Genomic DNA, 18523 nt, shown 5'->3' with positions numbered 1-18523 from the left:
CAATAAAGACAGAGAAAGTCTCGCAAGGTCTGGACTGATCAATATACCCATCTTCTGTCCACTACACACTTCATTGCCCACATCTGGCTCTTGGGAGCCTTGGTAGGGACTGCCAATGAGGAGGGGACACTGACAAACCTCAAGCTCACAGCTACCTCGTGACAGAGGGAGATATATGCACCAGCAGGTAAGTTAAGGTGTCGTTGGATCCCCGGTGAGAGCCACTGCTGTGACCTCATGTGGAGAGCAGAAATGGACTGTGGGCTTCCCCTCAGGAAGTATCTGTTTTCTGCCTCTGTAGCACAGATGTTCCCTAGGGATGCAGTGCAGAGAAAACCAGACACGAATGGATCAGTGTGGCCTGAGCAGAGAAGTGGTGCAGCCCTGTGGTCCCAAGCTCTGTTTCCTTATTGGCTGAATGAAGACTCGCACCACTTTAAGAGACTCCACTGGCTAAATAGTTCATGGCATCCATCCCCTGCTTTTCCAGTCTAATAGGGTACCCAGCACCACGGTGGCTCACATCTGTTTAACTCTAGTTACTAGAGATCTGACGCCCCCTTCTGACCTCCATGGGTACTGCATGCACATGGTGCCCAGACACCCAAGCAGGCAAAACTCCCACACATGTTAAATAAATCTAAAAAAAGATTAAGTATGGCAAAAGGTAGCTACTGTTGCCATACTAGGAAAAGACAAAATAGCTTTGTGACACCATGGTGTGTGTGTGTGTGTGTGTGTGTGTGTGTAGGGGGGGGGGGAATCCTGAAAGGTCAGAGAAGCCAGGGCAAGACCACAATAGAATTCACACACCAGATCCTTGATTTTTCTTGGAAAGGCAACTGAATCAAAGGCACTGAAGGCATTAAGTTTAGGACAACTCTGGAGTTAGACTGAAGAGCTTGTGAGGCCCCTCCCCCGATGGCCTCTAAAAAGATGTCCTACGCGGAAGGAGATGGAGCCCTATGATGTAGCACTTCTCTAGGAACTAATAAACCTTGGCCTTGAGCCCCCAACACTGACAGATCAAAAGCCAGGAATGGCGCTGTTCTTGTAATCCTAGCGTTTTGCCCAGTGAGGTGGGAGGATTTCTTGGAGTTCAAGACCAGCCCTGAGCTACACTTAAGTAAGCTCCATCCCAACCCGGGTTACAGAGCGCAACCCTCTCTCTAAAACCCACTAACTAAATCAAAACGGCCACAGGCAGTGTGGGCTTCGGGGAGGAGAGGACGCTCACCAGTTTCAGTTCTGTAGTCTGATGTGTGAGTTTGAATCTCAGCTCACCTCTCAGTCTGTGAGGCCCTGGGTTCATTTAGAAGTGATGGGAACCGGTAAGCACGGACGTTTAGGAATTGTTCCATAAGTGCCAGGCAACATCATGACTACTTCTAGATCTGGTCTAGATCCAGTAGGTCACTAAGTCTTAGAACTCTCCACATAATTTGCCTCAGAGAAGTTGTCTTTGCAGAGGAATGTCAGTGAATCTAGAAGCCCAGAGACTACTGGCTGGGGGAAGATTAAGGTTGGAACACCCTGGGCTGGCCCTCTGCTCCTCCCCACAGCCGGGACACTGTATTTCTACGGCTATGTGTGCAGCTCAGGCTCAGCAGCACGGCAGCCTGCAAGGTAGGTCTCTTACCTGGGTGTGGAGCAGACCAGGTGCTCGTGACCCAGGAAGATTCTGACACGAGAGTGGCCTACTGGGACCCAACCTGCATGGTACTAAGGGTCCCTTCCCAGGTAGACTTTTGCTTGGACACTTCTGTTCCTTACAGGGCTTCTGATTTTCTTAGATTGAGTTACTTTTTGCCGAAAACTCGATAACCAAAAAAAAAAAAACGGGCCCAGGCACAGCCCCAGGCACTTTGTTCACAGTGGTGAAGGTGTCTGGAAGCTGAGTGGCAGAGCAGGGCTGCCACTCCCCTGCCATAGCCCCAAGGGCAGCATGTGACCTACCTACCCTCTGAAGCAAGACACCTGGGCCTTATAGGGTCTCTTGAACTACATTTCCAGCTAGAATAAAATGCTCATCCAGCTTAAGGAAAAAAAAATGTTCCCTAAGAGAAAAGCTTTTGTAAGCCTTACCCATCGAGGGGTGGGGAAGGAACCCCAGTGCCCAGCAGAATGCCAGGATCTGGATCAGGGTTCTCTTGCTACCTCTGTGTACCAGCTGGGTGGCCTTTCCCAACCTCTGGTTCTTTTTGTTTGAGGCAGTCTCACAGTGTATCCCAGGCTAGCCTAGTAATACTCATGATTCTTTTGTGCCAACGTCCTTTTGGTCCAGGGCTGGCCAATTTAGCCTTATCAATTGATTCTCAATTTCCTCACCTGAAAACCAAGACAACCTCATTGAAAGTCATGAGGACTTTAAGTTGATACAAAGTAGCCACGGCACAGACTGTCCCACACTCTACACGTTGTACTAGCTTCCTCTCATTACCACCACAAATGCCGTTTCAAACGCCTCTTCCTCAGCCTTCCCCAAATCCACATCACGCCCCTGCCACCCCTTTATGAGTACTTGAGCTAGCTGGTGAGACCATTTCCACCCTCCTCTACTCCTGCTACCCGGAAGGTTGGCATCCACTCTCAGTATCAGACTCCTCCTGAGCCAAGCCCTGGCACCACCCACTGTCAATGCATCTGATCTAAAACGGTACTTAAGGGAGCCAACCTGACAGGGGGAGAAGCAGATAGACTGTGTAGCCGGGAAGGCTTTTTTATAGACTTTCTGGATACTCTTAGGCAGCTTTCTATGTGTAGCTGAATGGGAGCTCAAAGTTGCAATCTTCCTGCCAAAGCCTCTAAGAACCTGGATGCCAGGCATGTGCCATCATTTCCAGCGTCCCCCTGAGGATCTTGGATACCAATCTCATTTTGTGTGTAGGCCTGAATCCTTCCTTAGCAAGGTCACACAGCTAGTTTAACAGTGACACAGTTCCTGTCAATTCAATGTTTTGCCTTTCAAAGCTTTGTTCTTTCTTCTAAGTTCCATTATGTCTAGTACAGCAAGAACTCAAGACCTAGACATGGTGGTACACATAATCCCAGCACTCGGGAGGCAGAGGCAAGCAGATCTGAGTTCATGGCCAGTTTGGTCTACACAGCGAGTTCCAGAATGGCCAGAGCTACATACACAGAGAAAACCAGTTTCAAAAACAAAACACAATGAATGAGCAAGGAAACTAAGATCTATATGCACAGCACCTCCAATGCTAAACCATGTTTTGTAAGAGTTCATGAATCAGTGCAGCTGTCGTTCCCCCCCCCCCAACCGAAAATACAGGAGATGCTTAACCTGCTGGGCACACACACAGCTGGCGTCGTTAGCTTAGCAGCTGATTTCTAGCAATTGGTGAAATACAAATTCAAACCCTGACCTTTCATCTTAATCCTACAACCCAATCCTCCTCCCGGTGCCACACTATAGAAGACAGATCCTGGTGTCCAACTTAGAGCTAAGGATTGTAGTGACCTTGAGCACCTCAGTCTACCCCGCCTTCCCTCCTGTGGACCCAGCTCCAGCCCTGGGAACTAGGAAAGTAACTCAGTCCTGCCCTCTGCTGCCCTCTTCTGTTGTGCGCTAAAAGTTTCCTGCGACTTCTTCAAAAGCTGGAAAACAGCCTACTCTTCTCCAATCGCGCACGCTGCCAAATGGCTTCACTGCATTAGATTCTAAGTAGAAGTAACTGTGGTTGCTGTTAAAGGAAAAAAAAAAAAGAAGATTCTTAAGAGATGGCCTTCCACATCAGAACACTGGAGTGCTATCCAAGTTTCTGGCAGATGTAGAAGACAGACATGTTCAGTCCGAACTGTATAAAGTTCATGATTAAGGGCATAATTTTTGCCATCAAAATCCCATCCTTGGGCCTGAAGAGAAGGCTCAGTGGCTAAGGGTTCATCCTGCTCTTCCAGAGGACCCGGCATCTCCCAGCAGACACACTAGCCAGCTTACAGCTGGCAGGAGATTCTACTTCCTTTCCTAGCTCCTGAAAGCACCGCCCACATGTGGCATACATTCTCACAGGCATCTTTAAAAATCCCCAGGGCTGGAAGGGTGGATGACTCTGTGAGCACGTATTTACTCTTCCAGAGAACTGAGTTCCATTCCCAGCATCCCTGTGTGAGGGGGCTCATGGCTGCCTGGAACTCCAGGCCCAGACAGGTCTTCTCTGGTGCCCACACTCACACTTTTTTGTTTTTAATGACCCACTCTGGAGCTGGAGAGAGATGGCTCAGTGATTAGGACCACTGATTGCTCGTCCACAGGACACAGGTGCAATCCCCAGCACCCATGATGGTTCACAACTGTCTGCAACTCCAGTCCCAGACACATGGCGCACAGACACACATGCAGGAAGAACACCCATACAGGAAGAAAATAAATTTTAAAAAATATCCTACCTTACCTACAAATACTTTGTATTACAAGTATTAATCGCATGTAAATCTGTAAGAATCATGTCTGCTCGGCAGTGATACAAAAGTGTTTTTCTAAAAACTCAACAGTGGCCAATGAGACAGTGGGTTTATGGTTTTGCTGTTGTGCCTGACAACCAGCATTGGACCCCTGGACCTACATGGCAGAACCAACTCCCCCACATTGCCCTGACCCCTCAACTCATGCACTCACATGCAAATGCAACAAAACTTTGTTGAGACACAATAGAAATATGAAGTAAAAAGCAGCCTGAGAGCTGGTGTCTTGCTGCACATAGTTCTACCCCAGTTCTTAGTGTTACCGTTCTTAGCAATGGCTTCCCCGGGCTCACTCTACAGGCTGGCCGGCAGAAAGAAAGTCATCATCTCCTGTTTGCATCCCTAAGACCCAGCAGATTTGGATTCAGCTAAGTGCCCACTGCCCTCAATCCTCTTCCAGTGAAGACGGTTCTGGGGGAAGAACAGTGAGGTTTCCCGCGAGCACACCAGCCCAACCAAAGCCAGCCACCCACAGCAAGAAGACCTCTTTCTCTCACCTTTGCTCTCCCTGGGGTCAGTACATAAACCTACCCTAAGTTAGAACTATCATCAACTTGACAGGGAGTAGAATCACTTGGAGGCAAATCTGTGAGCAGCTTCTCTAGATTGCTGAATCAAATACAGATGCAGCCTGACCTCCAGCTACTGCTGCTGCTGTGGCTTCCCCACCATGTCAGACTTTACTCTCAAATGAACTCTAACTTCCGTGTGCAGACATCTTGCTGCAACAAAGCAATGAACTGATCCAGTGCACAGTATTTTCTCCCCTAGAAAGTCCTGGAGCCTTTAAAACTGCTGATCTTATTGAAAGTTGCCCAAACTAGTGTTTTTCTGCTTTTGGCCCCTAAACAGGATGAACCCAGAAAAATACCAAAAGGCTCCATAACACTCAAGGAAACAAAATAGCACTATCTGGTGGCCACCGCTGGAGTAGCAGACAGAAGACAGGCTGTCATTCTGAGAAATGAGCAGTTGGGCAAAGAGCTTTATCAGATTCACTACCTCATCCCTTCTCCAGCCTCAGCCACCCCCACCCCCACCCCCTACCCTTTATTTCCCGACACTACTCCACTTGATTCAGTGAAAAGTCCTGTTTGCGTTTGCTTGTTCAATGGATGGAGAGGGGAGGATGTAGTGATAGAAACAGAGCAATGAGATAAGCAGGAGCCTAAAAGCCTCCATGACCTATGTCAGTTTTCCAAGGCATGACAACTACTAAAAGCTGGTACCCAGGACTTACTTGCTTCCTGCCTGTGAGTAGCCATGGCAACAGTACTGGGCATGTATTCTCAGCATCAGTGAGGCAATGGAATCAGAGCAGGAGGCATTCGTTCAACACAGAGGGCGGCCATTTCAAGACTTACATGTGACCACTAGATTCTTCTCTGAAAGTCTCCTCACACCAGGACCATACACACAATGGTTGGCCGGTACCTGTAGGTTGAACCCTAGGGCATATGCCCACCATACTCAGATGAAGCAGGCTCACCAAACCTCATGGACAATATTCTTATTTCTCTGGAACCTGCAGGAAGTCCTAGGCAAGAAGTGGGACAGAGCAAAATGTTCTTAGAATAGACCCAGTCCCAAAGTTGGCCCTGCTAGGAAGGACTGTTAATCTTTGGGTTCCACATGCTGCACCACTTGCTCCTTACACTTGGTTTGAGTTTGGCGCTAAGTGACCACCACCTTGAGCATGGGAAGTACACTTTCAATTGCAGCAGGAAAGCTATAGGTGACTAGCACTTGTCTGAGAGCTTAGGGTGCCTTGCAAGTTTTGACTGGCTTGGAAACACCAAACAACTCCCAGGCACCTGGGACTACCTTTAATGACACCCCTCCACTTCCCCAGTCGACTATGCTCATGGTCATTGCCTAGAGAGCACTTAAGAGCCTGCATAGGCCCTCATCCCATATCAATTTCAAAGTATAATGAATACACATGGTTATGATGTAGGCTAAAATTAGATGCACATTTCTCCTTTTATCGTTTGCTGTCAGACCAGCAGCCCCGATCGTTTGTCCAGTCCAGTACGCTCACAGCAGAGCAGATGGGAAAGCACCGGCAGGGCAGCTCAGCACTGTTCTACCTCTAGCATGAGGCTTGCCAGGGACTAGCAAACCGATGGTCCACCTTACACTGGAAGGTAAGTGTGTAAGGTAACTATGTTTCTATAAAACAGCCTTTCTGTACAACAGCCCTGTGGTCTCTACTCACCTGAAACAGACCATAGGATGTCACTAATGCCATCCCTGTTGAAAGCAGGTTATTCAAACATTCACCACACACGACCTCACCCACCACAGCCCTCTACCCTTTTTCTCAGAACTCCAACCTGGAGTGGGATTATTACTTCTGCTGCTGGCTGGCTTGACACGTCTCATCTATACTGATGAAAACGTGCAGGAACATTTGTATGTGCTATTTATACATGAAATTTGTTTACAAAGTCTGCAAATACCTTACAAATTGATTATAGCTTAAAAATGGATTTACAACAGCATTGCGTTTTGCTTAGAATGTTTTAAGCAGCATTTTCTTTACAAGTTACACATGAAATCTCTCGAAGTTGAGAAACTTGGGCCACAGGCAAAGGACTGAGGACAGAAGGCCCAAACGGGGAGAAGCCATAAACTCCGGTGTTTCAGTCACGTTGAGGAAGGATGGCTCCAAATGCAGCCAGCCCATAACATGCTGACGATGGGGTCTTCAATGCTCTCTTCCGAAACTCTTCAACAAGCAATATTCCAGATTCTATTTCTGCAGCATTGTGGCAGAAGGAAACCTTTTCTTCTGATGTTTCTGGAAACCAAACCTAAGGCCTCTCTCTGGTCCTTGGCAAGTGGTTTTCCCGAGTTTCATCCCAGCTCAACAGAACATTTTAATATATGCTGACTAGCTTATGTCAGCTACTACTGCTCAGCTCTGGCTTCATGCTTTGTGCCCATTTAAAATACCTGCTGTCCAATACACCTCCTGTTTCATGTATATAGGAATCTATTAAGAGTCAAATTACATGAACAACCCTAGGCAGGACTGGGCCCAGTAAAACATCCATGGGCACCAAAAACTTCTCCATGTCCATCCCAAGACACAAGCAGGTCTTCTAAGTCTGCCAAATATCCATTGCACAAGGCCTCAGGGCTGGCAATGGCTCGTGGGGAAAGGTGCTTGTTGCAGAAGCCTGGTTAGGGTGGGAGATAATAGAGTCCACGGGACTTTTACTTATGGTACGGCCCTGCTGAGAGGCCCAGTTTCTACCACGGCCACAGAAATGAATACTGTTTATTCAGCTAATCACACACTAATCACCCACCAACACTGTTTGCACTTTGTCCCCCAGGATGGCTGCGGCCCCACAGTCCTCTTGACCCAGCATCCTAGGTGCTGGGATTACAACCCCACTTTCAGCGGTGGGCAGCCTGGATGTATCTTAGTCATTCTACCAAACCAGAAGCTATTAACCCCTCTCTTTCCGTGTTTTGATTTTTATATAGGCTCATGCTACTTAATCCAAGTGGACCTTCAACTGAGGCAAAATCCGGGATTCCATGCTCAGTGACAGAATGAAGGTTTGTAGTTTTGTCCGCCATTAAAACTGGAACTTCACTCTCTCTGGTCTAGCTAGTAGACTTCTCTAGTCTATCTGCCCAATCTGCCATCGTCTTCCTGACTCAGGTGCTAACTCCAGTCCTCTCTCCTGCAGGGCCTCTTAAGGTAGAAACTCAGTGGCTATTTTACTTTACCTTCTTTCTCCATTTATCCAGCATTCCTCCATGGCAGTGGTTCTCAGCCTTCCTAACGCTGTGACTCTTTAACACAGTTCCTCAGGTTGCGGTGATTCCTGACCATAAAGTTATTTATTCCACTGCTACTTCATAACTGTAACCTTGCTTCTGTTTGTATTTTTGTATTGTATTTTTGGAGACTGGTTTGCCAAAGGGGTTGTGACCAACTCATTAAGAACCACTACTCTAAGGTATCAGCAAGCTTCAAAGCTAACATAGTAAAATGTGTTCTTTTTATAAAACCTTAGCTTCTGTCAGGCACACGGGTGGCCTGAGTTGAAACTGGATGTCTTCAGTGTGTGCAGTGTTGGTACTGCACAGGGTAGGATGCACTGGCAAAGCTGAAGCAATCCCAGGGTTCATTTCATTTTACACAGCTGACATTTCAGACTTGGTATCAACACATACAAACAAACCATGATTCCCACTTGGGAAGGGGATGGTTCTATCTCCTATCATATCAGCAAATCTGCTAATATCAGATACACATGATACACAAGGCTTACACAAAGAAAAGCTGGTGAGGGCGCATATATAGTCCACTTGGCAGAGTGCTTGCCTGGCATGCACAAGGCCCTCACATTTGATCCCTGACACCACAGAAATTGGGCACAGTGATGCACACGTTTTAGCTACAGAATTAAAAACATCGTCAGAAGAATTCAGAACGAATTCAGAAGTTCAAGGTCACTCTTGGCTACAGAGCTAGATTGGACCCCATTAAAATTCAAATGAATAAGCAAAACAACCATTAAGACCCAGAGGGAACTCGGTGGTGGTGGTGGAACATGGCTTTAATCTCAGCACTCAGGAGGCAGAGGCAGGTGGATCTCTAAGTGAGAGGCCAGCCTGGTCTGCAGAGTGAGTTCCAGGACAGCCAGGCCTACACAGAGGGCTCATCTCAATGGGTGAAAGTTCTCAGCCATCAGACTGGGTTTCAGCAGCATCCCATCTTCTTTGACACATATTTACTTCCTTGGACAGTGCCACGCATAGGAAGCAGAGTCTTGCTTGTGCTCTCCCACTAAGGTGCACCCCAGGCTCAGTAATGCCCTCTTCAAAGCTTACTTTCATCCCCAGACAAGAAGAGACATCACAGCACTGCAGGACACTGCAGACCACTGGGTTATTCTTAAACAGATTTAATTACCTGGATTGCATAGGGGACAGTACATTTAAATTTTCGCTATTTCACAAACTGCTTTTTGATGTTTTATTAAAGGTCTGCTAACTCTGCCCACCATCAGGCTTATGGCTACAGACAGTGAGGAAAACAAGAGCTTGCAACAACTTAGGAGAAAAGTGAGCAAGAGCCTGTTCTGCTCACTGGAAGTCTTCCTCTCTGCAGATCAGGGGAAACTGGTATCGGCTGTCCACAACCAGAGAGACTGATGAAATTACATAGATGGCAGAGAAATCCCAGGCAGGCCCAAGGTCCCCCTCAACTGATACAACAGATCTGAGCCTCTAAGATGATGGACCACATCTCAACCAAACTTCCCTGTCAATTCAATGACAATAAAAGCATTCCATAGGAGAGCTGTCTTACAGTCTGGAGTGATTTGGGGACCACTCCAATATTCTGAGGGCTTACTGAAAAAGAACATGGCTTAAAGGACTGGCTCTGGTCTTTAAAGACAGGGATTCTTTATTAGTGGGGCATGAAGGCACAGGCCCACCCAGAGAATAAGGCTACAGAGTCTCCTAGAGCAAACACACTTCTGCGGCTGCCTGCCTGGGAAGAAGCAGAAGCAAGCAACCCTTCTGGTTCTGCAGGCCCACGAGGTGGAAGGGCAGAAGAAGCTGTAGTCTAGTGTTAGAATAGGACCAAGGATTTATTATTCCACAATATAAACTGCAACATTTGATACATTCTACCAAAAAAAAAAAAAAAAAAAAAGGGTGGGGGTGGGGGACTGAGTAGGGAGAAAGCCAAAATACAGCCGTGGCGGGCGATTACTTACAGCGCAGTCTCTTCCTAAATCACTAGTGCAGTGACACCAGAAACTAGACATTTGCTTTCTGTACATGAGCCAAATGCTAAAGCACCAACACACTGTTTAGAAGTTTGTTTTGTTTTAATTCCAGCCACTGAAACCAACATAGAAGTTATTGCTGAGATAAATAAACCTAGCCTACCAGAAAGGAAAAGGGGAGAAAGAAAGGAACAAAAACCCCAAAGTAAAAACTTAAAATCCCCCCAATGTGGTGACAGACAAAGGAGCGCGGCTGCTCTGTGAGGGTTACTGGAATTCTGGTGCCCCTGCTGGGCTCTGAAACTGAGTTGGACTCTTAAGCCGGCATATCCCAGGCAGAAGTACAATGTTTTGCTGTACACAAAAAGGTGCAAACTCCAATACCTTCGTAATCAGTAGAGACCCCTGCAAAAAACAGTCAGCATTTTAAACTTCAACAACCACAAACAGCTTTTAAGGAAAAAAATTACAAAAAAGTGTCAAAATTTTTTTAGTTGTTTTTTCTTTTTTTCAAAGAGTTCTGGAAAAATGATCCCATAAGGAATAGAAATAGCACCGTGTACAGGCTGGCTCGACCCCAGTCCTGTAGCTTTGCTGAGATTGAGGAAATCTTCTTTATTGGAGTCCTGAATTACATGAAGTGAGTGTGTGTTTTGTTTTTACTTTCGGCTTGGTGCGTCCTTCCCAGTACAGCGCACACAGATGTAGTCTTCCTTCTCTGCCATCTCTGGAGAGACACCAACACAGACCTGGTGAAACCACTGATTGCAGCTGCCATCACACTGGACCCAGTCCACCTGGTTACAAAGAGCAGGGAGATGGGGGGTTCAGAGGAAACAATGCCATTCAAAATCGGGCAGGCCGTTTGCCACTGTCCCCGCACTGGGGCCTCTGGCACAACAGCTAACCACAGGAGTGTAGCTGGGAGGCAGAGTCACTCTTCAGGTTGTGCCTGCTTTGGGGTAGACAGTGCTGCCCTGTGACAGTAAGCAAAAGGGCACTCACTCCATCAGCATCCCTCCCACCTTCTGAGCGCCGGGACGGTGAAAGCTGGAGGAGCGAGAGAAGGATAAAAGGAAGAACGAGAGTTTCTTCAAGAAAAGGAGGAGACCCAGGACGATGTTAAAAGCAGAGATTATCAGGAGGGGAGAACTGAGCAATCCACTCAGATCAGCTCAAAGCAGACAAGCAGAAGAGAAAGACCCAAGGAGACGAGGTCTAGCTTACAGGGTTTCTGAGTTAGGGGAAAGCGCGTCCTCTATGGCCCAAACCTCACTGACCTCATCTCCTTCTGGCTGCAGGCAGCTCACAGCTGGACAGATGGCATCTTCATCCTCAGAGTCCTCCTGTTCGGAGTAGGATGTGTCTGAGGGCAGGGAATGAGTTTCAGCATTACGCACTAAGTCATAGCTACGCTCTCTTTCTAACTTGAAACTGTCCATGTCCTTGGGGTGACTCAGTTTGATTTTCTTCTTTTGGGGGGTCCGCATGTGTTTAACTCGATCCCACCGCTCGCTAGGAAGGCCTTCTCTTTCTGGGCGCCTTTTCAGTTTCCTCTCAGGACTGTTGATTGCATCTCGTTTCCCTCGAAGGCAATCGTTCTGTGTGGGAGATGGCAAATTCAGTGTTAGCTCTCAGTTTGCCCGTTACCAAAACTGAACTAAAGAAATTTGCCCATTACCAAAACTGAACTAAAGAAAAACGTGCAAATGAGAACCCTGCATCCTAACCGCTGCTACCATCTCCACAGCTTCAGTCTCCACAGCCAGCTTAACTCCCTTCGCTCAGCACTGTTGGCGAGCTGGGGATACCAAACTTCAATGCGGCCTGCTAGTAACAGCAGAGAAAAGACATACACAGACCGTCCATTTTACCAAATCCTTAGGTGAGTAAGCATTTGTGAAGGCTATCTATCGCAACCTCACAGGAGTGACGACTAGGTTGGCTGTGGTCAATTTTAGGGTACCTTTCACCCAGATCTTGTTCCCTGTGACTCAGTCTTCCCTGGTGTGTTTCATCCTGATTACACTCTTGGGGACACTGGTGACGGCTCTGCGCAGAGCACAACCGAGCAGAAGCTGCTGCTGCTGCTGCTTTGGTTGTTTTGTTTTGTTTTGTTTTTTTGTTTTTCAAGACAGGGTTTCTCTGTATAGCCCTGGCTGTCCTGGAACTCACTTTGTAGACCAGGCTGGCCTCGAACTCAGAAATCCGCCTGCCTCTGCCTCAGTGCTGGGATTAAAGGCGTGCGCCACCACGCCCTACGAGCAGAAGCTTCTTAACAGTGCTGAGAGAGGGGATGCTACAGGGCCTGGGGAGGTGACTCAGCGGTTAATGTGTCCTCTGCCATAAAAGCAAGAGGACCCCAAATGTCAATGTCAATGCTCTGAGGCTGTGGTGGCTCGTCTGTGGTTTCAGCCTTGCAAGGCAGAGATAAGGGATTCCTGAAAAAAGTTAGTCATCTGCTATCTCTGAGTCCAATTCAGAGATCTAATCTCAATGAATCAGGTGGAGAGCAATCCACAATTCTACACATTAACACCAGGAACTGCATCACAAGCATATGTGTGTGTGTGTGCGCGCACACCTGTACATACACATGTGAAAGTATAAACATACCACACAAAAATACACACGAGCCGAGCAGTGGTGGCGCACGCCTTTAATCCCAGCACTTGGGAGGCAAAGGCAGGCAGATTTCTGAGTTCAAGGCGAGCCTGGTCTACAGAGTGAGCTCCAGGACAGCCAGGGCTACACAGAGAAACCCTGTCTTGAAACAAAAACAAAACCTGCAACATGAATGAAAGGGGCCCAGCAGACATTCCAGTGTCTGTCAGGTCTAGGATAAGCAGCTCAGCCTCCACAGCCGCAGCTCTGGCTACACTGATCTCTGACCTACAGAGATGAGAAGCGTCTGCTCGCTAGCATTCTTAAAACATTTATTAACAAAAAGCCCTTTCAGCTATAATTGTATTTTCATCTTTATAGCAATGCTTCTATAGAGGAAAATAGGTCTACTTCTCAATATTACCATTTGGGAGCAATAAGAAGAGTTCCTTAAAAAGAAAAAAGAAAAATGTAGATGTAAAAATCCATGACTGAAATCTAAGCTGTGACACCCAAATTGCTACCAGTGGTGCCAGTGTCTGTCCTTTTGTAGAACATAGCTGTGAGGCAGACAGTTTGTGTGCTCTCGTGGCTCAAAGACACAGCCACCCCCTTTGCAAAATAATTAGTGAGAAGGACACTGGCAAGCACAAGCTATACATCTTCGACTCACTCACCTTCTCACTGCTGGATCTAACTGGTGAACTTCGGTCAGCTTGCTGAACAGAGCTTGGCTTAGTAAGTAGAGTCTGATAAAGCTCCTGAATTTCAGGAAGGGATACCTGGAGCAGCTGGGCTTCCATCAGCAATTCATTCACTTCTGGACTCAAACCTGTTAACGACCACAGACAATCAGAATAGGAACGGAGACATTTAATACAAGCACTGGTAAGCCTGTCAGGGACAGAAAACCACCTCCACTCCGCCTTCCACCATTCCTCCTTTAACTGCAGTCGGTTTGTTAGGTCTTAATGCCCCTAAACCAGAGCAGGGCTAACGCAGATTCCCTACTGCGTTACAGGGGAAACACCCACTCCATCACAACTGACACATTTCACTATCTCCTAGAGCATGGAGGACAGCAAGGAGCTCAGACCATGAGACTGACCATGAACACCCTGAGGTAAGAAGGCTGAGGATGTAGATTCCAGTTGAAACTAGGCAAAATTCTAAGAATTGAGGATTATGATTGGTGGTACAGACTCATAATCCCAGCACTTCAGAATTAGAAATAGGAGGATCAGGAGTTCAGCTACATAGGAGTTTGTGACCAACATTAGCTAACCTCATCACACACACGCATGCACACACGCACGCACACAGAGGAAAAAGCCAGGTGTGATAGCTCACACCTGTCATCTCAGCACTTGGCAACAGGAGCATGGACCAGAACTTTAAGATCATTTTCCAGGGCCGGAGAGATGGCTTAGAAATTAAAGAGCACTGGCTGCTCTTCCAGAGGACCTGGGTTCAATTCATAGCACTAACATGGTGGCTCACAACTGTCTGTAATTCCACCCCCAGGAGATCTGACAGTCTACAGACACCACATACACATGGTACAGACATACAGGTAGGCAAAACACCCATACACACAAAATTAAAATAAAAAACAAATGTTTAAAAAAGAGATAATTTTGACTAAAGATTAAATTTAAGGCCACCCATAAGGGAATGGAAAGAGGTAGATTTAAAATATGAATGACTTTCAATATCCTCCAGAATCGCAAACAAGGTCGTCCATGACTTAGCATCTGCCCTGAATACACGGTGCTTGGTGCTAGATGGCACAGGACTAACTTAAATGTAGTCAAAATAAATCAGAATAGGTATCCTTTGTGTTTATAGATCTTCAAATATGATCAACATTAGAAAATGTACAGTAATATGTCTTCCTTGCTTTGTAGCCCAAATCCCGCCTCTGCCTCCACAATGCTCATGGTACACACATGTAAAACCATACTTGCTCTTTAGGATGCCAGATCATCTATTATAAAACCCTAGGCCAGATGGCCTTGTATCATCTAGGAATAGTACAAAATAAAATACAAACCATGGAGGGGGAGACAACTCTGTCCAGTAGAGAAGGGAGAGTGTAAATATGAGGTTCTGTTGTCCCAGTCATCGGGCAATGAAAAGGATGTTGTGCCAGGAGGCTGAGACACCTGATGGAAGACAAACACCTTAGTAGGAGGCTTTGGGTTTTTTTTTTCTTTTTTTCTTTTTTTCAGTAAGTCTCCTCTAGCACCTAAAACCCAGCCAAACCCACTCTCATGGAAACAAAGCCATCCAACTTTCCAAGTTAACTCAGCCTGACCCCAGAGAGAGAAGATCCTACCACCTTTCAGTGCTTGTGTAACTTTACGACAAATTACTCAGCCGGCGTGTAACCGTCATGAGCTGGACATGGTGGCACACCCCTGTAATCCTAGCACTTGGGAGGGAACAGCAGGAGAATCAGGAGGTTGAGGACATCCATGGTTCTATGAAACCCTGTCTCAGAAACCAGTCACAACTTTGTCCTTTCCCTTTATAATCAATCAAATTAACCTCTCAGAACACCCCTGGTCAAGAAGTGCACGGAACTCTGCAATATTTCATCAGGTGCTGCTACTCAGATGCCAGCAGAGGAAAAGCTCAAGTAGGACAGGCTGTTTCCAGTCCCTACACCTGTGCCCTGGGAATCACCCAATTCTGGAGCTGTCATCAGCCAGGCATGGGAATCCTGAACCTTTCACCACCTTTGTGATGCTTTGCTGGGGTCAGACCCCAGGCAAACATACTAGACTTATCTGTCCTCAAGCTGTTTAGAGAGATGCAGGGACAGCCTGGTCTAAACTCCTGTGCTCAAGTGACCTCACCCTGCAGAATAGCTAAGGGTGCAGGTGAATAGCACTATACCCAGTTTGTAAATATCTGTTACAGAAAATATATTGGGATAGGGGGCCATCAAAATGGCTCAGCAGATAAAGAGAGAAAGGTGCTTGCCGTTAAACTTAATGACTTGAGTTCAATAACCAGGACTCACAGGATCAAAGGAACTGTTTAAAAAATTAAAGGGGCTGTAGGGGTTGGCTCAGAGTTAAGAGCACTTCTTCCAGTAGAGTCCTGGGTTCAATTCCCAGCACCCAGTTCCAGGGGATCCAGTGTCCTCTTCTGACCTCTGTCAGTACCAGGCACACATGTGGCAAACATGCATACACATAAATAACAAATCTAAAGAAAAAGGAGGGAACTGACTACTGCCATTCTAACTGCACTCTCCTTACCACCACTCTTCCTGCAGCCCCCACACAGGAGCCAAGGGAACCTGACCACCTGCAGGGTAACTGGTAGAAGGTTCTACCTCTCCATAAGAAGATCGTGAACAGGGAAGACATTTCAATTTATAATGTGTTCCTCATGCATAAGCATGAAACACCTGAGTTTGATTTCCAGCACCTACACTGAAGCAAGCAAGCAGACAAAAACAGTAAGCTCGGTATGGTAGCATATGTTCTTAGTCCCAGCACGATGGAATAGGGGACAAGCAGGTCCTTGGAGCTCACTGGTCGGTCAGCCTTGGATTTTAGTGAAGAAACCCCGACTCAAAAAACCAAAGTAGACAGCTCCACAGAGGCCTACGCACACAAGCGTGTAAACGCATCTGAACTCTGCACACATTATTCTCCCTTAAAGGACAGGCATGTGGCGGTTTCCCTTTCCAGCCCGGGACTTACATGAAAGGAAAAAGAAAATTCAACCAAGCAAAAATGTATATGCATAAACTAACCATGCATACACTTACAGATAATGAAGTAGAATTATATGCAGAAGAGGTACAACAGAAATAGCATGTCTGAGACAGACTCCTCAGTGTGGGGGTGCAATTCGGTTGGCTTCCTCAAGTGTCTGATGCATGAAGTCCTACTTTCAGGCCCCAGAACTAAACAGTCTCACATGCCGCCCATAGCCCCAGCATAGAGGCAGGACAGTAGCTGAAGATCACATACAGTAAATTCAAAAACCATTCTGGGCCAGCTGAGACTTCTGCTCAAAACAGGAAAAGCAGGGCTAGCAAGATGGTGTGCTGCCTAAGCCTGATGATCGGATTTCCTCAGAACCCAGGTAAGGTAAAAGGAGAGGCCAGTGTCGTGAATGCTGGGGCCGGTAGGGGATGGTCTCAGGAATGGCCACACCAGACAGAACCACAGAGCTATGCAGACCACAGTATCCCACAAAGTGCAGGCTCACCTTGTCTGTTGCTGATGCCTGTCCTGCTGAGGCTGGCCATCTGCTAGACAACAGTCCAGAACCCACTTGGTCTTGCACAAGTTTTAGATTCCCTGAAGAAAGCAGCTGCTGGGCTCTATGTTGCCAGTTCACGGTTCTTTCAATCATGTATCGGAGTGCATCTCCTTCAGGAAGACGAACTCGTATACGCTGTAGGGAGGCCAGCAGAGGCAGAATTTTCTCTAATGGAGGCTTCTCTGACCTCCGACAGTGAGGACAAAGCCAGATTCGGGAGCTTTGTGAAATACTGGGTGCTGCCACACAACTAGTATGGAAAGCATCCCTGCAGAGTTCACACTGAATCATGGGAGTGGCTGGAGTCTTCTGACACAAGCAGACTTTCATCTCTAAGTCTTGGACAGGTGACAGCAATTTCTCTTCATTGGCAAATCTGAGAGACTGCAAAGCTTCCATCTCTCGTAGGCGAGCTTCCCCAAGAGTTGCCATCTGAAAAGGCCAACAAAGACACTGTCACAGAACTATCCCTTCCTTCACAACTCATGATCCTAAAAAGCTAATTAGATAGGTTACAGAGTAGAACCTATCTGCATTCCAGTCCAAAGCAAGCTCTGCCTCTGGCTAAGTTACAATCTACTATGGCTAAATGAACAGGACAGCAAGATGCAAGCCAACAAGGTCTATGGTGAGACCCTACTGAGATGAGACACAACACTCTGTTCTGCACATAGTAAATACAACTATTTACTCAGCAATTACTTAACATGTTGCACCACCTCTTAAAGTCCAACCTGTAGACATATATTGCCTAGAATATTTACCTCGCTGAAAAGACTATGTCTGCTCACTTCGGACCTTCTCTACTAGATCCATTCCCTTAGATTCTGTGCTCTTCTAGAAAAGGAGTGGTAGCTCAAGACTGAAAGCGTGGCAATCAGGAGGCAAAGGCAAGAGGACTGAGTGCAGCCTGAGCTTCAATCGAGCCTCAACTACAATGGGTCGGGGGTGAGTGGGGCTCAAGAAGCCACTGCACAGTAGCTGATCTATGTCTTACTGTGGTTCACTGGTAAAGCACCTAGAGGTGATGAACACAGCAATAATAGGCTATGAAATTAGTATCTGACAAAAAATAAAATAAAAAAATAAAAATAATTTAAAAAAATCCTTAAATAGAAAACCACCTGGAGCTGGGATGTAGCTAAAGAGCTCTTCCCTCGCATGCATGAAGCACTGTAGTCCATTCCTAGCACTTCATAAATTAACTGGACATGGTAGCACATGCCTCTTAACCTTATAAAGAGGCCTGAAAATACATAGACAGGATCAACTTCAGTCTTAAGACTGTATGATATTTTAAACACATTTTCTCTAGACACTAGGGATCTGTCCAGATTAACTGGCCAACTGTCTCAAGGGAAAGCACCAGGAGAGAACAGATGAAACAT

The 18523-nt window shown here is 46.7% G+C and overlaps 1 protein-coding gene across 4 annotated transcripts in view; it reads right to left on the bottom strand.

Annotated features, from left to right (window-relative positions):
- Positions 1-9399: 9399 nt before the first annotated feature.
- The window catches only part of Kdm5b (lysine (K)-specific demethylase 5B), a 72701-nt gene continuing 63577 nt past the window's right edge, over positions 9400-18523 (bottom strand). Inside the window, exons 23-27 of one of the 4 annotated variants that reach the window (NM_152895.2) lie at positions 17082-17567; positions 14902-15013; positions 13526-13680; positions 11525-11845; positions 9400-11041 (exon numbers count right to left, since the gene is read on the bottom strand). In NM_152895.2, the coding sequence (NP_690855.2) occupies positions 10904-11041; positions 11525-11845; positions 13526-13680; positions 14902-15013; positions 17082-17567 (1212 nt within the window). In that variant the 3' untranslated portion in view covers positions 9400-10903. Of the gene's footprint in view, positions 11846-13525; positions 13681-14901; positions 15014-17081; positions 17568-18523 lie in introns of all 4 variants that reach the window. The other 3 variants (XM_017312616.2, XM_011248090.3, XM_017312617.2) reach the window with 3 other exon arrangements.

This window comes from Mus musculus, chromosome 1, assembly GCF_000001635.26.
Source record: "Mus musculus strain C57BL/6J chromosome 1, GRCm38.p6 C57BL/6J".
Taxonomy (NCBI): domain Eukaryota; kingdom Metazoa; phylum Chordata; class Mammalia; order Rodentia; family Muridae; genus Mus; species Mus musculus.
Note: the sequence above shows the minus strand (reverse complement) of the source record. Positions and strands in the feature narration are given on the sequence as shown.